Below are 26,184 nucleotides of genomic sequence, written 5' to 3'. Positions count from 1 at the left end.
TTTTAGATACATGTTTTGGGGAGCCATTTTAATATCTCCTCTGCAAATGGTGACTATATATGGAAATTTGTATTATATTCCCAAGTAACAATTTTCTGTGGTGTGATTCCATCTACATTCTTTTGCCTACTCTTAAGTGCTTAAAAAAAAAAAAAAAAAGCTTAATCCATATGAATATTGAAATACCACTAGATACAAATTGAGTTTTGTCTGATGTTTCTGAGTGTTTTCCCATCTCATAAACATGCAGTTTTTCCAAAGGAAGCTAGAGATAATAGGCAGAAGTCCACTGTTTCTTTTTGCTTTGTAAGACCAAGCTTTAGATCCTTTGATCCTCCCCTCCTTCTCCATGACCTCTACTAGGGTCTTAAAATTATACATTTCAGATTACACCTCCACAATTTTCTGTCCTGGGCTGATGAAAGGATTTGAGTATTATGATAATAGCGTAAGGAATCCTTTTGGAGCCTAGTTAGTGTGGCTAATTTGAAACTACAACAAAAAAGTGCAATTTCCAAAGCAAATTACAATATTCATAAAGTGTTAAACAGCTACCTAACTAATTTCTAATCACTCTTGTATTCACCAGTATCCTGCATTGGCCTTTTCTTAGGCCTGCCTGCTTGCTCCCATTTAATTTGTCCTTAGCTGTGTGCAGTGGATTAGCATTTCATCAGGGTGGATTAAGATTGAGCTGACACTGAAGCTTTCTTTATTATTTTTACATGCGTGTGTGGGGGGACAAGCGGATACGTGCGCGTTTCATTATCTGTCTGCCAGTTCCTGGTGGGTGCTGGTGTGGACCGCAGCCCTGAGCTAACAAGGAATGAGACAACTGAAAGGGATGAAATACGTGTTAAAAAAGCCCAACATGCAAAAAAACCCTAAACCATTCCCCCAGGGAGAAACTGCATTGAGGTTGCTGGCTGGGTCGGTGCGGGAGATTTCATCGGGCTAAAATGATGTCACATGGAGTGAGGGCTTTAGTGGTTTTATTTAGCTCCTAATCCCTGCACACTGCTCGGCCAGTTGTCCATGTGCGGCTCGCCATCCCCAGCGGCAGAGGATAAAGCATCTGGGCTGAGCGGCTGCCCTCTTCTGCGGCTGCACTGCACAGGAAGGGTCTCTTCCTCCACCGACCCAGAGTGAGAGCGGGCAGCAGCGGCCACTGCATGCTTTGCCTGCTAAGGTTTCACAGAATTAATAATTCAGACAACAATTTGAAAGGCAAAACCACCGGTCTGTGGTTGCTGAAGTCCTAGGAGGGCTCAGGCAGAGCACCGTCTGTTTTTGATGTGCGCCAGAGAAGCACTGAAAAAGAAGGTGCCTTGTCTTCTCTGTTTCGGCGGGAGCGAGGGGCCTCGTGGCAATGCCCATCCCCAGCAAGCACCCCAACATCGGCCGCTCACAGAGCTGGGATGCTGCTGGCTGGTATGAAGGCAACTGGGAGAGTGAGAACGCCTTCGAGTACCAGAGGCCACCAGGCCGGAGGAGCTCCCTGACCTATGGCGGCGAGGGAGGCTGGTATGAGCCACCACGAGCAAACGATATCATCTTGCAGGGCGGCGCAGAGCTGAAGCAAGAGGCGTATCCATACCAGGATGCCACCTTTGCCCCAGGGCCCCTCAGGAAGGGCTCTGTTCCTGACTTCACCTACTGCGACCGGCAGGCGGCCATGGCAGGCCGGGGCTCCCTGCCACCCCAGGATTACTACAGCGACCCATCCCTGGCAGCCAGGTCACCCAAGGACCCCCGCTACTACCGCGACCACGTGGTGAGCAGGCCATTAACGAGCTATGGAGTGCCTGGCAGCCGGCTCTCCTGGGACCAGGCTCCGGGGCGCCTGCCTGCCCCACTGGAGGCCACTCGCCTCTACCGGGACCCCAAGATGGCCCTGGATGGACAGCGAATGCGCAGCAGAGATGTCTCCCCGGCACGGTACGGCATGGAGCCCACTGGCCCACGGTATGCAGCAGAGCCACCCACCTTCCCCAGCAGGCAGGCCTATGGCGATGGGGCAGAGCGGCCCCCTGAGCCAGCGGGAGCCAGGCAGGCTGCACCCACCTGCCTGGTGGTGGATCCCACCAGCAGCACCAGCACTGGCTATGGGCCAGGCCGCGAGTGTGCTGGCACCAAGGGTCCCTATGACAGCTATGAGGCAGCGGTGCCAACACTGTCCCACCCGCCGGTGCCCCCCACCTTTCCCGGGCCAGAGGGGAAGAGGAGCTTTGACCCTGAGTTTGTGGCGCTGCTGCGTGCGGAAGGCGTCTCAGAGAGCACCTTTGCTGCCTTGCTGCAGCAGGGCTTTGACTCCCCAAATCTGCTGGCCATGATGGAGGAGAATGACATCAAATCTGTGGCTCCAAACCTGGGGCAGGCCCGTGTGCTCTCCCGCATTGCCCACAACTACAAGGCAGAAATGCAGCTGCAGAGGCAGGAGCGGAGGAGTGGGGCACTACGCCCCAGGACCCGCTCCAACAGCTTCAGCCACCGCAGCGAGCTGCCAGGTGACTATGGGATACCCCTGGGCTCGGGGCCCACCACAGATGGCCCTGCCATCCCACAGCCTCAGCCTCCACTGCAGCCAATCTCCCCAAGAGGAGTGGAGATGCACCGCCGGCCATCCAGCGCCCCAACCCAGCACCTGCTGGAGACCACCACCTACCCTGCCTCTGCAGGGGCACCTCAGGGGCCACACTTTCTCCCTGGTTCTGGATACAACACCCCCCTGCCTTGCAGCACAAACCCACGGCCAGCCTCCGCTTACTGTGCTCCTGTCGGCATGCCCATGACCACAGCCAACCCACATGCCAGCCCCAAAACAGCCTACCCTACCACCTACACCGTGCCCATGGAGCTGATGAAGAGGGAGCGGACGGCAACTGCGTCACCGGCACCCAGCCCACATGGCAGCCCACAGCTCCTCCGCCGGCCAGGACCACCGGGGGACAGCAGCCTGGCACCCGCTGGACCCACTTTCCCCGCCCAGCCCTCCCCGTACCCGAAGCTCAGCAGGCGCACGGGGCCCCCAGTCATCGTCTCCACCATGGCATCACCTGAACCAAGTAATTTCTGAAGGGTCTTAGCCCGTGCAGTAGTTTAGAACCACCTTGTTGTTGCTTACTTTATCCTCCCAAAACCCCACTGTCAAATATATCAGGGTTCTATGCCTCACTATTAGGCACTTTCCTATTTAGAAAAGGAGGCAAACGGGATTTCTTCACGGGGCTGTGCTGGCTATGTGGAGCTAAAGATGCTGGTTCTCTCTCTGTGGTTAAAATCCAGATATTTTATTTGTTTAGCCAGGTTCGGTTAAAAGTGAGCCGTATCTCAGATACTGCTGCCAGGGTTAATCTTGCCGTTCCTGTTGTTTGCAGAGAATGGGAGATTAGATACCGCGCGCTGGCTGGGCAATTAGGACTACAGGGTTTGCTGCAGATTGACTTTTTAACGCTGTTATCAGGCTCAAATGTGTTTCTCTGAGGAAATGGTTGGCATTGTTTTGACTAAATTCATCAGACAGCTAATGGTGTTATTCCAGAATCGACTTACCTTTGGCCATTACCTAAGTCTTTTCTTCTTATTATTAATTTGCTGTTTTATCAGGCACAAAATAAATCCCTTGATTTCCTTCTAGAGATGCCTGTAAGTGAGGTGATATAGCTGTTAAAGTAATAGCTCTGTGCTTAAAACTAAAAGCCTGTCATTAAGCACTAGAACAATAAAAATGAATGGTGGCTCATCATCATCCCTTCCCCTTCTAGAAGGGCTCAAGCCCTTGGCTGATGAGATGTGAAGCCAGATAAGATGAACAGGTTCCATTCCTCCACTTTGGAGATGTACCTTGATGATAATGCTCAGAGCCTTAATCCCCAAAACCATGCTGTACAAGGAAATTTGGCAAATCCATTAATTTGTGGCTTGACTTGGTGGAAAAACGAGAAAAGAAATCCCTTGAAACGTTTTTCCTGGTAGTAGCTTTGCGAGCAGGGAATTTTCTTCCTGCACAGTTCAGCTCAACTCCCATGCAAACAAGTCTCCAACAATGTGCCGTACCAGCATACATGCACAAAGCTTTAATAGAAGGATACCATTTATAGGCATAAAGAGGGTGCCAAACTGGTGATGCCATTCCCCAGGAATCTAAATAAAGAGTGATTTTGTGAGTGGAAATGATAAAGTTGTCAAAATGCAGACACTTGGCGTACCCCTTTCCCTGCCTTACCATAATTACACAGCGAGGAAGTAGATGCTATTTCTTTCACACTTGCGCATCCTTGACGTAGCTGCTGTAATGTATTGATTTCTTAAAAAATACTTAAATATTAGGCAACACATTCTGTGTTGACATGGATCAGATGCGAAAGCAATACATCCAGGCAGTATTTTAAAATAAACAATTTCCCAAAGCCTGGAGGAAAAAGAAAAAAAAAAAAAAAGAAGAAAAAAAAGAAGAAAAAAAAAAAAAGGCAGCCAAATTGGCATAACGCAGGGAACACAAATATGTTCACTCATTTGCCACACATCGGACTGAACCAGTTGGTGCCGACGCTGTGAAAACCACAGGGTGAGGGACTGATGGAGCACAGGCATTGGGAACAGTGTCCTCTGCCATGACATACAAACTTCTCCTTCCGTGGGCCTCATATATAAACCACCAACCTTATTCTCTAGATGGTATCCCTTTAAAAGAAGTACTGGTGTGCAACCAGAGGAAGCCAGCAGCATTTCTGTGCTGCTGAGCTCTTTCTTGCTGCTCAACCCTCTTAGATTTTTTTTTTCCTGCCTACGACCAACTCATTTGCATGAGGATGACATTTGTTGCTCCAGTAATTTCATCTGATAATGGCCAGCTTGCAAAGCGGATCTGAAAACATATTCCTTAATTATGTGTTGCTAAGCAACGAGAGGGTTTGGCCATAATCACAGAAAGATTATCTTCTCATTGAAGTCCCTGAAAGGTTTAGCTGAAGTAGGACCTGTAAAATTGTCTTCATTTTTATTGATTCCCCCCCCACCTTTTTTATCCCGAAGAGCCTGAGAGCTTTTTTTCCTTTTAAACTGCATTTTAAAAGTAGAAACTGAGGTAAGACCCACAGCAAGTGGAAAGATACAGATGAAAAATGGAAGGCGTGGCGGGTTGTAGGTGTTTGAGCTGTGTTGAGGAATTACTCTTTAAGGACCACCATTGCTAAGGAGTGTTCACACTTACATGCCCTGTGATAAGCAAGTATTACAAATGGTTAAGATGGTTTTCAAACAGAAACTTTACTAAATCCAGGGAAAACTGTATTTGCCAGCAGGAAGAGGCAGCATGCATTTTTAGGAGTGATAAGCCTTCTCCTGGCTGCAGCTGTGGACACTTGAGTTGCAAGGTGAAAGTGAGTCCAGTATTACATTCTGTCTGTAAATGGCTGCAAATGTTTTCTGTTGGTATGGGTTAATCTTCTCAGTCAGTGGAGAGCTATAAAGCATATGTTGTAGTCCATTGAAGCTTGTCCTATGGGTAGGGCTTTAAAATGCATTTTGGTTCCTTTTGAAGTTTTGCTGGACTGTGTATTGCAGTCTTTCCACAGTGAGTAGTTTCAAGATTTGTCATTTTCTGCTGAGCTTTGACACTCTGTATGGATTCTGTACAGCTGCTGTTTACTGGAGTTTGGGCAGAGGGCTTGCAGAAGGAAGACATCTTCTCTTGCCTGGTATTCCTGATTGCAGAGACAGTGCCCTGAGCAAGGACACAGGCACATGCCAGTAGCTTATGGGCCCCTTTTGTCGGTATGGTTAGATAAGGGAAAATCAGCAGCAAGATTTAGTGCTGCAACTTCTTGGCATTTCATAAAATAGTTCTTCAGAATAAGTTTGATAAGTCACCCTTCCTGGAAACTGCAGAGTTGTGTGAAGAGAAAGTGGTGAATGAGCAACCTAAAGCCATTGCTTTGGTGGCAGAGTGAGTGGGGTGTGGAAGCCAGGAGTGATGTCTCCAGAGCTGAGTGGCTTCCTGTCCTCGGAACTCCCCAACCACAGCTCTGGCAAAGCTGCCACTCTCAGCATTATCAAAACCTTGTGTATGAAACTGTCAGGAATTGCTTCCCTGGGAAGAAACATCCTCAAAACCAGCTGCTCCTGCAGTCTCACCATCCATAGCATCACAGGTAGCAAATACACTAAGTTCTCTTGGTGGCAAGCAGGAAAAGTAAACCTTACAAAGACTGAGTGACAAAGCCACGTTGGCTGCCAGGGTGGATTTGTGGCCAGCCTCGTGCTGAAGTGGGTGGTAATGCCAGGAAATAAATAGCATAGGGCAGCAAAGCTGGTAAGGGCAAACCAAGTCCAGCAGTCACTGATCAGATTGATGGAGGTCCACCTCCAAAATGTTGCATTTTAAAATTGTCACATTTCCTAGTATTTTTACTAGATGACTTAACTTGGGGTTTTTTTAATCCAATGTTTCAATCTTCAAGCAGTTGGCAGGTAAAATGTCTTGTATTGTTGTAGCTATCCTGGACTTCCCCCAGGCAAGAGGTTGGTCCAGATTTCTGTTCCTGATGGTGGACTTAGAGACCTGCAGTGGGGAATACTGGAGTGAGTTTATTGCAAATGTGTGTCTTGGATGGTTTTTCAAGCTGTAGTTTACATACATAGAATATGAAGAGATGAAAGTAAATGATCAGAGAGGGAGATTCGTCCCACAGAGATGAGGAATAGCTCCTCTGTACAAGTCAGGTGGGAATCGTAAGGAAGGAAGAGCAGTATTGCTTCACTGTAAGATTTGGTTGAAAGCCAGCCTGAGGGTAGCTCTTTTCCTGGGACAAGTGGTTCTTTCCAGTGTGAAGGGGACTCATCTTCTCTTTTATCAGCTTAGAGTCCAGCTAGAAAAGCCTTTCTCTGTGATTAGCTCAGATCTGTTTATATTGTTTAACACTTGGTTTTGATTCCTTTTATAGGTATTCTCCACCCAGATAAAAATTGTGTTGACCACACATCAGTCTTGGGTTGATGGTTCACCAAGGGTGGTTAGAAATGTTCATCAGGGATGGTTAGAAGAACAACATTTGCTTATTCTTTTAGGAGTGCCACATTGAAATTTTCATAGTTTGCTATGGGCAGAGAGCGTTCAGTGGTGATATTTCATGCACGATATAGATTTCATGAGCATTTGGTGGTGTTGGTTTATTCTTTATCCAGTGTTTCACATAGCAAACAGTTCAGAAATCAACTTGAGGTTTTCTTCACTATGTTTTCTGCACAGAGCGTGGCATGTAACCACAATGTATACATGTATGGCAGCTCAATTAGCAATCCACACTGAAACAGCACTAAAGGAAGCTCCATGTGCTAAATAAATCTGATTCAATTTGCACATTGACCTGACAGGCTATGGCAAGTGCTTGGAGCCCTTCCCAGCTAGTGTGATTCTCTAGGTAAAGTAAGTCTGCACTGGGAAAACCATGGACTAATGATTTTCACTGGGATTGTAACTTCCATATGAAAATACTTGATTTTGATAGAATCATAGAGTTGTTTTGACTGGAAAGACCTCTATGATCATTGAGTTGAACCATCAGTCTAACACCGCCGTGACTGTTAAACCACACCCTGAAATGCCATGTGCACACATTTCTTGAACATATTGAAAGAAGCAGTTGTGTCTTGCTAATGTCTGCTGTACTGGTGGTCACAGCATCATTTGCAGGACATTCAAATGCCAAATGATAAAGGTACTGGCAGTGAGTTTGGGAAAGCTTTGAAAGGCTCACAAGGACGCTCGCCAACCTCAGCTGGGCAGAGGAGTGTGTGGATGTGTGCCATGTGTGGATCTTAAAACTAAAGTCATCAGAGCTGCTCACATTAGTAGAGTAAATGGCTGGAGAACAGTGTGTGAGAGATGTGCTGAAACTACCTTGATAAAATATTGACTCTCTTGGCCAGTATCTGCACATGATTCACTGACTGCAGAGAACACACTTCTGAAATACTTTTTGAAAGGCTGGAATACGCTTTCTTCATAATGGTTTTATCAAAAGCAATATGAAGTGTCAAACTCATTCCAGTTGCAATTCATTGACTTTAGTGCCATGGCAATAAAAATGAATTTGGCCTGTCTGAGGAGAACATGTTGTCAGCTGCACAAGCGTTGTCATCTTCAATTTACACTTCCCTTTTACCCCATGCCTGTAGTTCTCTATCATTGTTAGGACTTTTATATATCCAGATCATTCTCTGAATATATTTGCTGGTAGGTTTTTTAGCTTTCTCATAAAGTAGTTTCCATAGCTACAAACTTAGTGTTCACAGAGGGGAAAAATTTTAAAGGTTTCTGATCATTATTGTATTAAACATTTTTTATGTGTCTTCTCCTTGTCTTTCCCACAGCATTGCAGACTAGGCCAGTTTAATGGAAATGCTGCACCACTGAATTGTCTGTTGTTTTGAGCAGTGAAGTAGGTGCCCAGCTGAATCCTTAAAAAGTAGGAGACAAACATTGTTAAGCCACCTATGTAAAATAAGTGTGGCAGACGTAGGACATTAGTAAGGTTTATATATAGCAACTGGCAGATGAGCTTTTGACTTTTGCACCTAAATAAAACCTGGCATTAACAGCATTCTGCTGGCTTTTGGTAAAGAAAGCCAAGTCTTGATCTTTTCTGACTGCTGTTTCTAATGTTTTGTTAAAGGCAAAATGTTACTTCTAGGGGTGGGATTCAAGTGTGTTATGTTTCCAGTATTTAGTTTCACCTTTCCAGTGACGACCAGTGCCACGTCCAGGGGGCTTGCCTTCTTTACTCACAATCCAATTAGCTGCTCTGGAGCAGATGGAGAGGATTAGTGCCCAGCTTTCCTTCCTGTGCTGTCTCCTCCAGTCCAAAGGGTGTCGAAGCCAACAATCAGCTTAAACATGGATCCCATGGCTCAACATAACATGGCCCCAGTCCTGCTTGCATGGGACCACCCTGTGCCCCTTTCTGTATGACAGCATCCCTGCAAGGCTGGTTCTGCAGTGTGATGGATCCAGGTCTTGGGTTATTTGGAAGACCTTGACCTAACCTCATGTGGTCAGGCATAAGTTTCATTTTTTGTTTGCAGCAAGTATCTGCAGCCCCCACTGCCAGATGCATGAGCAGTGTGCTCCACATCTGAAGAGTCAGTGCCATCACTGCTATCGGTGGGGTCAATGGTAGAAGCTTATGGTCCCTTCCCCCTTGTGGCATTCCCTCCCAGGAGTACCCCAGGTACTGTGAGCACAGCTAGACCCAAGCACCAAGCACAGAGTGACCAAGGCCAATGGCCCCTTGCCATGTCTTACACACCTTGCAGATACAGCCAAGGAGGGGCTGGGAGAAGAAAGAGAACATTACTCTTCCCACAGTTCCCAAATGCATCATAGTCCCCAGGAGGAGGGTGTTACAGGCACTGTAATCCAAGAGATAAGCAGGTTGTCACTGTAAGAAGTAAACCATCAGGGCTTACCTGAATGGTTGAAGCTGATGGAGATCTGTAGTAAATACTGATAGGAAGAGCCAAGATGGTGTTCTCATGCTTTATTTATATATGCAGATACATATATACCTGAAAATGGGGAGGAAAACTCTCAAAAGCATGATCAGTGTATCAGTCACTACCCATTTGGATCAGCACTTCTGTGGAGTCTTCATTGTTTGCCAGAAGTGACTTGTTTTGGTTATCAAGCAACTTGCTATTTCCTAGGTTGTCATACTGACTTGGCAAGTAAATAAGCAGACAGGACTTTGTTTAGACAGCAAACATAGCAATAAGTAATAATGTAGAACATACTTTCAACAACAACAAAAAAAGAGCATCAGAAAAAGAGCATCAAAACTGAGGCCCATTGAAACACTTTGCTTATCTTTTCATAAAATCATAGAATAGCTTAGGCTGGAAGGGACCTCAGAGATCATCTACTCCGCACACCCCTGTCCCAGGGGCAGGGATGCCTGTCAACTAGACTTGGTTGCCCAAGGCCTCATCCAATCTGGCCTGAAACATCTCTAGGCAATCTATTCCAGAGTCTCACCAGTTTTCCAGATGTATAATGTAGGATCTCCAGATGGGTTACCTCCATGCCAAGGAGCTGCATTGGGAGCCGCAGGGAGATGGGGTGCAACAACATGATGATGCCTCCTGAACTTTCTTGTTGGTCTTCTTAACCTTAACACGTTTCCTGATGCTTAGGGTTCTAACACTGCAAATCCCTGAGCAGTTTCAAGCTGCCTCCTACACACTCCTTTACTGACGCTTTAGATTATCAGCCTTTTCTTACAATGGTCCAGGCTCTTGTCAGAAACTCTCCCTGTGACCTGCAGAGTGAAAAAAAACCCAGGGATGGAAATGTCACATGGAGTTGTTTCTTGTGTTCTCTGCCTTCTGGTTGTAGTGAGGTGAGGGTTGGTCTCTTCTCCCTAGTCTCAGGTGATAGAACAAGAGGAAATGGCCTGAAATTATGCCAGGAGAGGTTTAGGGTAGAGATTAGGGAAGATTTCTTTACTGAAAGGGTGGTCAGGCATTGGAACATGCTGCCCAGGGAGATGGTGGAGTCACTGTCTGTGGAGGTGCTCAAGAAATGTGTGGGCTTAGCACTTCAGGACATGGTTTAATGGCCATGATGGTATTAAGTTAATGGTTGGACTTCTTAGAGGTCTTTTCCAGCAGAAGCAATTCTGTGACTCTATGATAAAGTTTTAAATGAGTATTTGATAAGTACAGTAGGTCATGCAAGAGCATGTACTTCACTTGCTTGCTGAAAGGAATCTTGGTTAGTATGTATTATAGCAGATAAGAGAGTGCTCAGTACGGACAGCGAGAGATTATCAGGATCTAGACCATCCTGTTGGGACACTCAGGAAAGCCAAAATGCAGCTTTATTTCTCCCACCTGGGCAGCACTTGCAATTTCTATTGATCTCAAGCTTTCCCTGCTTTGAAATTGTTGCTCTTGTTGAATGGGCCTGCATAAGAGTGGAAGTTGTTATCTCACCAGCTGAAACATTTGGCTTAAGAATCTTAAATTTCCATTTTATTATTCCTTGCAGCAGTTGTAGCTCTGTTTCATCTGCAGTCAGGGCTAAAAGGTCCAGAAAGCAGAATTACTGTAATAACACCGATGATTGCGCTGTAATGCAATGTCGAGCAACCTGTCATGCTCTGCATTTGAAGTTTTCCCCTTATGGTTCATATTTATTCAGCAGGAGAAAGTGTCCTCTGTACTTGCCCTTCATCCTAAAAGCACAGGCAGCAGTGTGGTATCTCCTGTGCTGAGCTCTGGACAGAGGGCGAGCCTGTACATCGTCTCACTGGTGTAAGATAAGCAAGATAGAGAGCAATATTATGTGGGCTAGCAGCCCCGTGCTCTGGCTTGTCAGCTCTCTTACTCCAGTTTTCTGTTTCCTGCATTCGTGTGGGAAAAACCAACAAAATTAACATTGAGGATTTTTGGAGCTTTTCTTTCTGGACAAGCAGCTTCCAAAATAGGGCAGTGAGTGAAGCTGTGCTTCCATCTGAAAAACAGTCTCTTTGCTGTTGAATTTGACAGATGAATTGTCTCACCCTCTCCTGATAAAGCCACCAGCTCCACACAATTTTGTTACATTTCTTAACACTTGATATACAAACCCAATGGTTTCTTTAAGCAAGAGAAGCTGTAAATTTCATGCCTTGAATGCCTGTGCATTATTAAAAATAATAGGTTGTATTTGTCAAATGGATAATGAGTAGGTTTCCTTCTCTGTTTTTCAGTATTTTAATGAGTACAGGAAATGTTTGCTATTTATTTGCTCTCAGATTTTACCAAGGAACTCTGGAGATAATTGTCAAATTTCCAAGTGTGTATCAATATTTCATGAAGTGCTGTTTTTTCTTTCCACGTTCAGGAGCTAGGTCATTAGCACTGGAGCTGTTACTAACAGTCTGAAGCAAGCCCATAAAAACGGTATTCCACCAAACCCTTGCAAGTCTGCAATTGAAAATTTAAGATACAAAAGTCTAAAAGAGGGCTTATGGGTAATGCTGCTCAGTTTCAAATGTTGCATGTTAAATCTGTTAGAGGATTTCTTGCTTGATCTCAGTTTGGTCTCTGTGGTTTGTGGCCCTGAGCACCAAGGTTTGGTGTGTGTATTTGGCCCTGTGCCCAGGGCTTGCTGCAAACAGGGGTGTACCTTACAGAGGTAGGATGTCCATCCACGTCACGCTTTGGAAACAAAAATAAATTCCACCTTTATTACTGCCAGCAAATTAAATTCTGTTGAATTATTAAAGCACAAATTGCTTTCAAGGGAGGACCGATGGGCACTGATGGTGGCTGCTTAGGTTTTGGTTATTTTTGCATAGTCAGCCTGACTTTGAGGTGCAGTACTGGGGTGGGCGTGGGGGTATGTGCTAAGAACCATTGTTCGGGTTTGGATGTTTGCCATTTCAAAGTGGTTTTGTTGTGTTTCTCTGTTCTGGATTTCTGGTATTTCAGCTTTATATCTGTCCTCATTCTGATTAGGCAAATTAGCACAATTTTGGTTTAAATGGTGACTGGCTATATCAGGCTGGATTCTACTCATAATAATGAGCTAGTCTGACTGGAGACTCTCAAGAGAAAAAAATCTCAGACAAAGAGAATGAATCATAGGTATGGACCCACTGTGCTGTAGGGAAGGTACTCTACAAAATAATTGATAAACTATTGTGGCTTTTTGACCATTATAAATGGCTGGGTTGCCAACATCCTTCACCAAAAAAAAATAGACTTTAAATGTGATTGACCTCTGAGAAGTTTGGAGCATTAGTGTGGAAATCTGAAAGGGTGCAGAGTGCTGGAAGGTAGCTGGAAAGCGCAGCCAGGTCTCCTGAAACAGAAAAAGTGCTTCCTGGACTCTATTAGGGAATGTAGTGACAGGATGAGGGGGAATGGCTTTAAGCTGGAAGAGAGGGTAGATTTAGACTGGATATTAGGAAGAAATTCTTTACAGTGAGGCTAGTAATATACTGGAACAGGTTGCCCAGAGATGCCCCCTCCCTGGAAGCATTCTCGCCCAGGTTGGATGGGGCTTTGAGCAACCTGTTCTAGTAGGAAGTGTCCCTTCCCATGGCAGGGTGTTGTAACTAGATGATCTTTAAGGTCCCTTCCAACTCAAACCATTTTATGATTCTGTGATTCAGAGTGAGAGGAGATTGAAGCAGAAAGGGGGAAATAAATGAGGCTTTTACATCTCTGAGAATTAAGCAGGAGAGGCTTTCTAGCTAGAAGTGGGTGAGAAGTCATGGGAGAGTCCCTGGCCACCCTGGAGAAAAGGACACCAGGCAAGAAGATGGGATGTGTTGTGGCAGCAGAATGTGGGATGTGCTGTGATGGAAGTGGAACTGAATCCACAAGATCCAAAGAGCAGGAGGCACAGAAGGAGCTTACTTGGCTGCCCCACCATAAAAACCTGAATGGTGGGGCAAGGACCAGTGATTCTTCCCTGGAGAAGGAAGGATGGGGTCCTGCGTGAAGGGCAAAGCTGGCTGTTTTTCAGAGGGGCTCAAAGAGAATCCTCAGGAGTGGCAGAAGATGTTAGAACTGACATCTCTCTCTGCCTGTATCTTGGGACAATTTTAAGATTAGTGATCCCGTGGGCTACAATAGACCCAAAGAGGTCACTTGTGAAAGCTAATAGCAATGAGGAGAAAAAAGAGAAGTGGTAGTTATGCAATATTGACACAAAAGAGCATGTGGAGATAACAAATTTGATTGTGGCCTCAATACTATAGAGCTCCAGACTATAAAGAGATTTGTCAGGTGGAAGGTAACACGCAGGATGAAAACCTTTGCTAAGTAAAAATCACCTTGTAAAGGATTTGCAGCTGTGAGGGGTGTGTAGGAGCAATCCAAAGCAGATCCATTCAACTGCCCTTTTCTTCTAAGGCAGCACATGGAAAAGAGGGAGTTTGAGAAGTCAGTAGTAATTATGACATTGGTAACTCTTGCTTTATTATTTTTTTTCTCTTAGTGCTTGTTCCATGGTAGTTGATGAGCTTTGTCCTGGGAAATACAAAGGGAAGTCTCACCCTGCTGGGCCTTCTGTTGTTGGTACAGTGGTGGGACTGTTTGAGCAGTGGTTGGAGACCACATATAGCCATGGTGTTATGCCCTTAGTAGAGGTGTCAGACAGAAGAGTGGTGCTGAGAAAAGGGAACCCAACCATATAGTACCTATGGATGTGCACTTGCATGCAGCCAGCAGGTGAGCTGAGGCAGGGAGAAGAGTAAGATCAGTGGAGAGGGAGACTGGTCTTTGGCAGTCGTGAGGAAGGCAAGCACATTGGCAGGGACATATGGAAAGCAGATCTCACAGAAGGATTGGGAGAAACAACATTGGCTCCAACAAGGCTCGGTGCTTGAGAGGTTTTGCACAGCACAGAGTCATGTTATGCAATGAGTTTGCAGTACAGGAAGTTGCAGAGCACTTAGTGTGAGCCAGAGGAGATGCTCCACCATTCTCCCAGGGGACCAGAAGCTGCTTTTGCTCCAGGAAGGAAGAAGCATCAGATTGCCAGTAAGGAAGAATACTGCTTTAACTCCTTCTGAAAAGCCTCTCCTACTCCTCCCAGTGCCCTCAGGCTTCAGAGCAGCAGCTGGACTCAAAGACAAGCAGTTTGCAATGCAGTTCCTGTCTTGCCTTTATGGGTTTTGGGTTGCTCTACTAGGTGCCAAGAGTACAGGGTTCCTCACCATGATGCCCCCCTGTAATGGGGAGAATCTGGCCATGCTTTACATACCAGGATAGTTTCCTAGGGAATCTTCAATTTCCTTCACTCCCACTCTGGGAAGTTATTAGGCACACTGAGTTAATTTGCCTTTTACCTATTAGTTTAATCCATTTGTAAGGCAGGAAGCCAAAGCACCAGTGTGCTGAACACAAAGTAACTACAAAGAAATGCTGGACAGCCCAGCAACAGCCAGGCTGCAAGCACTGCTGAGGCTGGAAACTGCTCTGCAGAGCCAAAGGGAGCATCTTTCCTTCACTGCAAACATATCTGAGTGGGAGAGGAAGAAGGAGGGTAGGAGAGCAGAAACAAATACCGGAATCAACAAGAGTAAGTCAAGTAAAATACTGCAGTGGGAGAGATGATGCCTGAAAGGTAGACAGTTTCCAGGGGAGCATTCCATGCTTAGGAACAAGGCTGCTGGTAGCATTCACTAAATGTTTATGTTTTGAATTTTTTGTATGCTCCTTTTCTCAAGTCAGTGTGGTTGTGCACTTTGTTTAGTTGCCTCTGGCATCTACCCCTCATGGTGTTAGAAATACCATGACTCAAGTCCACCCAAATACAGCAGTGCCACGTTTGGTAAGCGGGTTATGAGCCCTTGGGGTCTGAGCAATGATTTTCAATCAGAATTTGGCAAAATAGCAAGTTAAAATTGATCCAAGATTTCACTCCACATTGTTCAAGATTAATTTTCTTGTAAACAGTGTGTGTAACCTGTGCTTTGCTGCTTTGTGTCAAGCCGCATTGAGCTCCTGGGTGTGAGCTGTGAGGTAATTTTGCAGCTTTCCTGGGATGATGGCCCTATCCCTGCTGCAGAGGAGTTTGGGACAGCGACTCTCTGAGGAGATGCACTGCTCCCTTTCCAGATTGGGATGATTCTTTTTCATCTCCTGCATGGATCAGGATGGTGAGGGTGTCCTCTGAGACTCAGAAACTCAGTGTGCCTTCTGCCATCACTCTCCAATCACCTCTCTGGAGACAAAGCCATGCCCCTCAGCCTCCCTCACATCAGACATCCATGTTTCATTTCATCCTGGAGACTGATCTGAAGCAGAAAAACTCTCAAACTCCGCATGCTCTGTCACACAGGGTTGCAGCCTGCCATGGTGAGGAGCACGCACAGCCCTTGGAGGTCACAGCTTCATGTTAAATTACAGGGAGAGCATCTCATGTGCACCCCTGGAAACAGTCCACAACCCATGATTCTCCTTGGCCAGAGTCTTGTGCTTAGGAAAAGCATCAGTATGTTGGTTTTCTGCTGCAGCCAAGAAACATTTACCCCTTTTGTCTTCCTGGTCTCTCCAGACGCACAGCACAGCTGCCTCTTCCAAGGGAGCACTGCTTTGGCACCAATCGTTTGAGTTTCCATAGTGGGATGCTCCATTATCTCAGCACAACAGGTATCAGCTTCCTTCTGATCACAGGTGTCAGGTGCTGGTTGGACTGACAGACTTGCATGCAATCAGCAGAGGAAAGCTGCAGCTTCTCCACTTGTGGTTTTCTCCACTCTTCTGTACAGTTACCCACCTTCCTGTTGGGATGTACATTGTGCTGGTGTGAGAGATGTGCTTGGCCTGAAATCATAGACTCATAAGAGGCTTTAGGTTGGAAGAGACCTTTGCATGTCTCAGACAGTTTCTTGTGCTTTCAGGCAGAGATCTGGTCTGCTGTAGAAAAAAATCAACAACCTTCCAGGTTAGTGTTTTCTGTTTGCTACATGGCTCGCTAGCTCTGCTCATCAGGTCTCCACAAGAACAGCCAGCAAAACCTTGCCAGCAAGCAAGGCAGTGAGATATGTGTGTGTCTCAGATCGCCTTGCAGCTGACCTCACAGCATTGCGTGCCTCTCTACTCTTCCCTTGCCTAGTGCCAGAGCAGGACAGAAGACTGAGAATCACAAAATGATGAGGGTGGGAAGGGACTTCTGTAGATCATTTAGTCCAACCCCCCTCCCAGAATGGGTTTACCTAGAGCAAGTTGCCCAGGATCATGACCAGGGGGGTCTGGAATCTCTCCAGAGAAGGAGATTCCACAGCCTCTCTGGTAGTCCGGACAGACCACTACTGCTATATTAATAGGCGTCTTGGATGCCATGGAAGCTGGGTTGACTGATGCTTTGAGAACGTGCCAGCAGTCTCGTGGCCCACGTTGTGTGGCTGCAGCCCATGACGTGAAACTGCAGTAGGGATGTCCAGGGGACAGAGTGACAGCTCATCAAAACTAGACAACAGTTCTGTATTTGACATCTTGAGGTCAAAAACTGTCAGTTCCTTGAATTTTACAGTGTCTTAAATCGCCTGGGGAGTGTTTTGAGCCTTGTCAAAATGAATTAATTAAGGCCAAGTCATATTCACAAGCTTGTATTGCTCCGATTCAGCAGCAGGACCATGCTTGATTTTCCGCCTAATAATTACAAGCAGTTTTGGAGGACCTGGGGGGCTGATAGAGCTGGTTTGTGTTTCCTCCAGAGCTGCATGTGCTACAGTTTTTCCTTGCTCTTTGCCTTGGCTGTCTGTAGTGTTGCTTCCCTCCTCCTTACAAACACAGCCAACTTTCTAATTAAGGAAACCACTCCACAGCCATTGCGGCTGTTCATTTGAGTTCTCTGTCCGTACCAAAGTTTCCAGCTCCACAGAAGATTTTAAGCCACTCCTTACTACAGCTGAAGGAAGATAGGAACTTCATCTCTTCTCTTAACTTTGTGCAGCACACTGTCAGAGTTTCAAATCCACCTCTGGCCATGAGGAATGCTGCTGAGGTTATTTTTCTATTGGATTCTTAGATTAAAAAAACCCAAACAGTTATGAGACATAAATATAATTTTGTGCTGGGCTTTACTGCTTACTGGGCTTTGAGCCTGAGAGGATTTAAAAGTCATCATGCTCTAAGGGAAAGCTGTAGGAAGAAGGAGGAGGTGGAGCATTGGTCCAGCCAGCTGTTGTGATTTGGGAAAAGGCTTGTCCGGTCCGATGGGAGGGAGAGTGGGACTGAGACACAAAGGCAGCCAACACTGGCACAGCTACACCCAGTGAGATTAAAACAAAATTAGAAACTCAGCTTGTGGGGCTTTATAATTTCCCTTACATTGTGATATTTATAATGCAAATCTTTTTTATCTGAGTGGTTATCCTTTCTTGGATCTTTGTTAAAGGGCATTGTCCTTAGTTCGTGCTGCACTGATGACTGTAGGAAGAGGATGGGGACATCCACACGCCATATTGTGTCATGTAAAAGCACCTGGCTATGTGAGGAAAGAATAGGGGCCCTGCTTAAATGTCCGTGAGCCAGCTGCTCTGTCAACCTTGAGGTGGGCAAAGGTCCTGAAGACAATGTCACGTTGCTGCATCACAGTTTGGTGCTTTTGATAGTCTAGTGGAAAGCACAATAACTTTTTGTTGTTGTTTCATTTCTGAAGTACACAACACTCAGAACATATGCATTTTGTCAGCATTAATTGCTTCTGCCAGTCAGCCCAGAGGAGATGCTCAGATCAGGCCTGATTCTCACTCAGTGGAAACTCTTCATGTCTGTTGCTCTGCCTTTGCATCTCTAAGAGCAGCAGCACCTTCTGCTTCTCAAATTCACTGTTGGCTAAAAATAAATCACAGACCATTCTCAGCTGGCCGCTGTGGTGGTGTGCCACTTTTTGCATTGTTTGTTGGAATACTGTCAGCATCCTCACCCTGCTAAAACTGAGTGCATGGAGAGATGGTCACAGAAGTGTACAACATGGAAGAGCATTTGCCCAAAGCCTGATCTGCACCATCCGTCTGGGATGGACCTTCTAGGAAGGTGGGGCAGGTGAGCACGCCCAGTAGATGGACATATCATGGAGGGTTTGCTCTGCGTGACCAGCAGAGAGGGGATACAACCACACCCCTGCCTGTTCTGTGACTCTGAGGAGAGGTGAGCAGCTGAGCAGCTCCCCAGTGTGCCCAGGACTCCTGCAAGTCTTGGCTTCACTGTGGAGGGCTGTGGTGGTCCAGTGCTCAGCTGGGGTTGGGGTCTCCATCCCAGTAGGTCTGCTTTCCATGCTAGATAGGCCCTGTGTGCAGGAGAGCTCTCTGCTAGCCAAAATAAAGACACTTGGCAATCTGCCAGAGCCATTTAGAGCTCGTAGTCTGTTACAGGCAGAAAGAAATACAGTTTGGGGCAGAAGATAAAAAATACATTTACGAGGCATCTGAGCCCAATCCTGAGACATTCTTACTTCAAACGTTGTTACCAATAGCTTCTCTTGTGCTCAGACCAAAACTATTTTGGGTGGGACATTTGCTCTCTACTTTCTAGCAAGTCGGGCTGCAGGAATGAAGAATGGATTCTTTTCATTGGCTGCAGCTGGTTTGAATGATCCCCACACTGAACCCATCGACTCCAGCCACTCCCCATGTGAGTCGCAAGGAAGTAGCAACTGATTTTTTTGTTCACATGCCCAACATGGGCAGAAAGAGCCAAGCAGCTTCAAGTCAGATGAATGCTTGACTCCACGCACATGCCAGGGAGGAGGTGGTGGTGCACCTAATGCTAACATCAAGCATGGTTCAGCAGCTCAGGGCAAGACATGTTTCTATTGTGGGTATTTGTGCAGTGGCTTCTCTACTGCTTCCTGCAGTGCTCCCAGAGAGCACAGCAGAATGACTGGTACAAAGATCTATCATGCTCATTCAGTGAGAGCTTGAAGAGGGGTCCTTCAAGAGTCATGACCCTTATATTGCATACAAAGCACACACAAAAAAATCTTGAAAGCCATCGATGTTAGTTGGCTAGTCCTTGAATCGAGGCCTTGAGAAGGATTTGCTTCAGTGCACCTCTCTCAAGGTCCACTTCTTCCAAGGAGAAACAAAATGACTTGTTTAAGAAAACTCAGGAAATCATTTCCAGACCGTGTGACTGAGATTTGTGTGTCTTCTTGTAGATGATCTCTCCATTGAGAGCAACTTCTAGCAAATTTCTGCAGAACCATCATCCTTTTTCCTCTTGAGGAAGATGATTTCAGGGCACCAAATGGGCAGAGAATTGGCCTGCTTGTGTAGAGAGGAGTATAGGTCAAAGAAGGTGACCTACCCGGGAGACATTCAGGAAAACTCTTGCTGAAAGTAATGTCACTAGGTGAAAAATTATTTGGGGATAATTATGAAGCCATCTCTGATCTCCAAGTATTCTTAAGTCATTTGGCCATGCATTGTGGATTTTTTTCCCCAATATTGGTATTTTCTGTGTACTATCAAAGATACTAATTAGAAGATGAGATTACACTGAGTACTGTAGAGTTTACCTCTTGGGTATTTGTGGAGTGAGCCATGAAAACACAGGCACACTTGTCTATGTGATAGCAAAATGTTCCTTTAGCTGGGTTTCTTGATGAGTTTCATGTCTTATCTCACCTCGTTGCCACATAGCCTATACCTCGTGATTGCAACCAGCAGGGGTGGTTTCATGTCAGTGGCAGCTCATGTGTGAGAGCCTTTGAGATCCCTTGGGACACAAGCACTGTGTAACAGCATTGTTGCTGCAGGAGCCGCCTTTCTCAGGATCCCGGGGAGCTTTCACAGCACACTTGGATCATCAGCATGATGTACTCAAGAGTATAAACACGTAGGCCAGGGTATGATGCATCAGCATCCATCTTTGCCAACTGGATTTTACTGCAAGGCAGGAAAACTTGTCAGGTTTCTGAAACTTCAGTGCAAGACTCTCCATTTTCTACCCTTCCCCTTCCTCCTTCCCAAGAAAGAAATGAAATCTGGTTAGTTCATTTTGCTGTACCTCGCTCTTCTGGTGGGTTTGTGGCACGATTTTAGAACTCACATAAATCAATTAACTGAGAATAACCATAGGGTACCTAACTGCAGCTCTTAGGTTAGTAGGTGATGGGTTTTATTGAACTGGTAAAATGCAGAAAGCTGTTAGAGGAGAATAAGTTGCTGCAGTGATGTCGTTCAATGTGCTTTACAGTTTTATAACTGTAGGCAAATTTGAAGTATTTCTCACTATCTCAGTGTACATTATTAGATCAACCTGGAGCCTGTGCTTATCTGCGTCAGCACTGACTTTCTTCTCTCAATGATAGTGAAGAGACATAAAAACGAAGACATTTTCAGCCCATTAGAGTTTAACATGGTTTTGAGAGCAGTCAGTTTCTCCGCAGTTTGGATTTTATTTGTCTCCTAATGTGCTGTGGATGTCTGTAGGAAATGCCTCCCAGCAGCTGCTGGAATTGGCAGCCTAACTATTCTTTGCATGTGCAAGAAAATAAGGCACCTTAAATCTGAGGATTACTGACCAAAATGTCAGATTACAAAAAAAACAGAGAGAAGGTGACAGATCCTTGCAGCAGTGCTTTATACCACAGCATCCTAATATTCCTCTTTTGCTCTTCTTGCACTGCTGAGGTTGCCCCACATGAGAAAAGCCCTGTGTGAGAGCTGAGGAAGGCAAGGGCAGGGCTCTGCCTCACGCTTTGGTGAGGTACTTCACGACCTATGCTGTGACCAAATGAGTGTGGTGAACTTTGGGGCATGCTGGGACAAGCCGAAGCCTCAGCACTACAGCCTCTTCCCCGTGCCGTGGGAGGGTAGGAAGGAGGTACCTATGGTGCTTCAGGATGGTGTTCAGGGACCTCCAGTGAGCCTCACATTGTCAGGGAAAGGGTGGGTGTTGAAGTGCTGCAGCACAGGACTAGCTCATCATTCTTGGAATCGGAAAATAAAGATCTGCCAGTGTGTTATCTAGATTAATGAAGATGAAATGTGCTGTATAAATACATCAGAAGCGTGATCGTGCCGTTATCCCTTGGGCTACTCTGGCTCACAAGGAGAAAAGGTTGATTTCTATTTGTAGATAATTTTATTTTCTCTGCCAATGTTCATTTTTGTTTCAGTACCAAACCCAGGAAGTATTTCTTTTGCTCAAAGATCTAGCAGATTAGCAAAGATTTTTTTTCCTAGCTGGTCATGTCTTAAATAGCTCTGTTTGAACAAAAACGTTTCGTCTATCATTACTTGTAAAGGTTAGTGATACTATTTTAAACTCTGATGATAAATTGCAGAGCTGAACATGTTTCCATAAGCCAGAAGGTGCTTGCGTGCTGCTGACCAGACTGAGTGCAGGAGAGGTGGAGCTGAATCAGTTACCAGGGCAGGATTTGCAGAGTTATGAGATCCTAACCTGGCCTTGACTTGGGCCCATTCTGGGCATGCAGGAAAAGCCCGTGTGGAAACCCTCCATGAGGTAATCACTCATGATGACAGGTGAGGTGTCTCAGAGTGAATGGCTACTTGTAGTATCAAAGTTAGTGATGATGCTCAGTAGGCATTGCTTGGTCCACTGTCCAATGAAATCCTGGGAGATGTATGGCAGTGGATGATCACTAATCAGATGACAACATTTTGAGGGTCAGGAATAAGAAAAAATGTTAGCATCTTAGAATCACAGAATGGGTTGGGTTGGAAGGGACCTTTAACCATCATCTGATCCAACCCCCCCTGCAGTGAGCAAGGAGCCCCACCCAATCCCACCTGGAATGTTTCCAGGGATAGGGCATCTACCACTTCTCTGGACAACCTGGGCCAGCTACCCTCAGTGTTAAAAATGTCTTCCTTCTATCTAGTCTAAATCTCCCTCTTTTTAAACCCCTTGTCCTGTCACAATAGACCCTGTTAAAAAGTCTGTCCCTGGCTTTCTTCTCAGCTCCTTTAAGTACCAAAAGACTACAATAAGGTCTCCATGGAGCTTTCTCTTCTCCAGCCTGAACAGCCCCAACTGTCTCAGCCTGTCCTCACAGCAGAGAGGTTCCAGCCCTCAAATCATTTTTGTGCACCTTCTCTGGACTCTCTCGCCAACTGGTCCTTGAGAGTACCAGGGAGGTGAGGTGGGGTGGCCAGGGGCATCACAGTTTCTGTCCCTGCCCTTACTTGGAGCTGCCTTCTACTGTAGCAAAAGAAATCATAATTCCAATCTTTTTGGAGGAGTTCTGGAGTTTTCCAGTCACATTCAGGTCCAGAGACTGTCATGGTGGTGATGTATCTGGAAGAGGTTTTCAGAGGCTGGGGCTGAGGTCCCTGGTGCTGCCTGTAGGTGGGTGCAAGCAGCCCTCAGACCTGCAGCCAGTGTTCTGGAACAATGCAGAAATGCTAGCAGCAAGGGAAAGCCTGATAAAGGGGGAAAACAAAGAACATGGAAGTTAATCATTAAACTTTTTCTGTTATCTTTATTCAACCAGGAAAACTGAAGGTAGGCAAGGTTTGCAGAGAGAGACAATCTCTTTTATTAGACTGACTTGTATAGTTAGAAAAACACACATCCTTTTGGCACCAGATGCTTCTTTTGAGCTCTCCCCAGTTGCACAGTACGTTAAAAATGAAATTCTTTCAGTTTTCTAAAGATTTAATGGGTATTTGGAAGAGCCAAATTTAAACAGCAGCTCACAAAAATGAATTCACTTGGTTTCATTTGATTTGGACATTTGAAGAAAGATTTGATACCCCTGAACTACAAAAGATGTTTTCCTGGCTTGAAATGTACCTGTAGAAACCTGATCTCTCTATCCACAGAGTCAAAATTTCTTCTTGCAGTCCCAAAAGTGTGCTCTTTTGTCAGCCTGAGAAGTCTTTGTAAAGCTATGGAGAGGCTTCATTTTTTTTTCCTGAAATGCCTACAATATTCTCTTGCAACCTCAGGATGCTTTGGGTACACGGTGGCAGTGAGCAGCTAGTAAGGCTCTACAAAGGTGAAAAGTCAAAGATTTCAAAGAGATGAGTTTAAAATACAGAGTTCTCTGCCCTGACCACCACTTTCCCCCCCCTCAGTCTCAAGGAAACCATGATTAAGTGATAATATTCGAAGATTTTGGAGGCTTTTACTAATGGGTGTATTGTTATTAATCAGTGTATTGTTATTAATCAGTGTATTGTTATTAATCAGTGTATTGTTATTAATCGGTGTATTTTCTACATTACAGGAGATAAGATGCTCGTATTAATAACATTTCCAGTGAGAGATTTAGTAGGTTCACCCTGACCTCGTGAAATCTACAGCTTACAATTCAATTTTGTGTTGAGTATTTCCTTTCTTCTTTTTGGAGTGCTTTTTTTGTTCAGTTGGGGGTTTTGTGTTATTTTTTTATAGCCTTCTATGTTGTCCAATACACCAATTTAAAATTCCCTCAATCCAGCTTAGTCTCTGCTGTATTAATGCATGGCTTGAGGGCACAGAGAGCTAAAAAGGGCTGTATTGTGTGGCATCTCTAAAATGTGTTTTCAGAGAAGTTGGATAAAGAGATTGAGACTTCCTGGAGGGGGTTATGGGTTGGTTTTGATCCTAGCTGAGTGAGCAGCCTTGCAGGTGACTCTGAAAGAAGACATCAGGGAGGGAGATGCTGCGGGGCTCCACATCACCACATTCCTGTTGGACTTTCCAGCAGACCCTGTTCATCTGGGAAGGGGCTGCAAGCACCATGTGGGATCCTCCCTCGTTGTACTGATGTATCTGGGAAGGCAGCTTTACAACAGTATGAAAAATCCTAGAATATATTAGTTAAGGAACAGGGATTGAAGCAGTAGTTAAGTTTCTTTTCCTAGGACTTCACATATGGAACCCTGTCTTCTTAATACAGTCATGACCAGTAAATCTTGCCTGAGGTAGAACCAGTCATTACATAGTAAAAACCACATAGAATACTGGGGTTCTGTAACATTCAGCAAGTGTAATCCAAGGGGAAAGTCAGAGCCAGCTCATTGTTCCCCCAGCACAACCATTACCTGCAGGACCAAGCCCAGGGCAGAGCTGCTGCTCTGGGGTGGCCAAAGGATGATGCCCCCTGTGAGCTGCTTTGCTTGCTTACCCTCTGTAGCTGGAAGACCCACAAGCAAATGGCCTTCCTCCAAAAAATGTTTCTCCAAAGGATAAAATCAGTTCTCTGGTACATCTTTCCTGTGCTGTGTAGTGCAGTCATCTCCTTGATCTCCCATGACAGTGTGCCTTCTCGCCTGGCAAATAATTGCTAATGTGCCTGGAGGGGATATCAGCCCCATCTAGGAAAGTCTTTCTGTTAAGGATAGCACACTGAAATATGTGCCAAGCTCATGTACACACTGGAGGGTTGCCCTCCCCCATGGTGGGTTTCCTGGGGGTCTCCATTACTTCCTTGGGTGAGAGCAGAGTCGCCAAGAGCTGGGGAGCCCAAGGATGGGCACCCTGCCATGGGGAAGCACACTGGGGAGGCCTCCCCAGCACAGGCTGGGGCCATGACTGGGGCTGCAGAGTTGGAGTGCAGATTTTATTTGGTAACCCTGGGAGAACAGGTGGGACTTGGTGGTCACTGCCAAGCACAAAGTTTTGTTTGCTGTGTTTTTATGGTTCTGGGCTGCTTGAAATGTCAACAAGAATTCAAGGTGTGCCCTGTTGGTTGTTGGTTTGTGGGTTTTTTTAATGTTAAAATCCTACATTATACTTGTAAAACATTAGCTGTAAATCAACTTTAATAGCAAGTAGGTTGTAGTAAAGTGCTTTCAAATGTTGGTATTTAGGTGGGGTTTTTTCTCAATTATGATCCTGTGCTACAGGGAATTGAGGGTATTTATCTTAGGGAAATGAGTGGGATTTGCAGGTGTTCAGCACCTCTCAGGACCTTCCAGGATTATTCTCTCACTCATATATTTCCATTTTGTCATCTTCTCTGCCCAAAGTGGAATTGGTCTCAAATTCCTCAAAGGGCAATGAGAGAGCAGAGGGGGCTCTGGGTACAGACTGGGACAGGGAAAGAAATGGAAAAAAAGTGAAGCAGGAAACTAGGACAACAAAAGCAGGAGCCTTGTGCAGGCTGTGAATGGGCTACAGAAAAGCTGGAAACGTGGCTGTGGTTGGGCTTCCTCTCCACGGTGAGGTTTCCTTCATTTGATCTTTGCAGTGGAAGAGGGGTGTGGATCTGAGAGCAATGGTATTAAGAGAGAAAGTTATCAAAGGTCCAATGTCCTCAGCAGAAGCATTTGTAGTGGCTGTTTCAGTCTCCAGAAGGGATGACCTTGCAACAGGGTCGCTGAACAGACGGTTCCAGCTGGGCTTGTGCGCTTGGCAAGTGCCCAAAAGCTATTTTAATAGGTCTTACAAGGGACAAGGCCTTGACAAGACCTGTAGGTTTTGGAGCGAGCTCACCGTGCTTTTTGCTGTAGTAGGTAGCAAGTATCACTCAAGCTGTGGAAGAGCCCCCAGGAGTACACATGGTGTGTCTCACAGGGCTCAGGCAAAACCCACGTTCTTCTCTTGCTGCTGGTGCATGTCACCACAGTGTCACTCGCTGCCCCTGGCTCGAAAGTTTTGCGCTTTTTATCACTGTGAGTGAAGATGCTGGAGATGTCCAGCTGGATTTAAAGAATTGAAACTGTCATCCCAGGCCAGGGCTTTGGGTGCTCTCTGGGTGGTCTCAGCTCCTGCCACATC

General features: G+C 45.8%; 1 protein-coding gene across 2 annotated transcripts in view; it reads left to right on the top strand.

The window, feature by feature from the left end:
- The window catches only part of CTBP2 (C-terminal binding protein 2), a 148,068-nt gene that overhangs the window by 98,003 nt on the left and 23,881 nt on the right, over positions 1–26,184 (top strand). Inside the window, exon 1 of one of the 2 annotated variants that reach the window (XM_054174725.1) lies at positions 1,049–3,065. The exons of the other annotated variant lie outside the window; for it this stretch is intronic. Coding sequence (XP_054030700.1) covers positions 1,370–3,065 — 1,696 coding nt within the window. The 5' untranslated portion in view covers positions 1,049–1,369. Of the gene's footprint in view, positions 1–1,048; positions 3,066–26,184 lie in introns of those variants that run through there. 2 annotated transcript variants of the gene reach the window in all.

Source organism: Dryobates pubescens, chromosome 30 (assembly GCF_014839835.1).
Source record: "Dryobates pubescens isolate bDryPub1 chromosome 30, bDryPub1.pri, whole genome shotgun sequence".
Classification (NCBI taxonomy): Eukaryota; Metazoa; Chordata; class Aves; order Piciformes; family Picidae; genus Dryobates; species Dryobates pubescens.
This window is presented reverse-complemented; position numbering and strand designations above follow the sequence as displayed.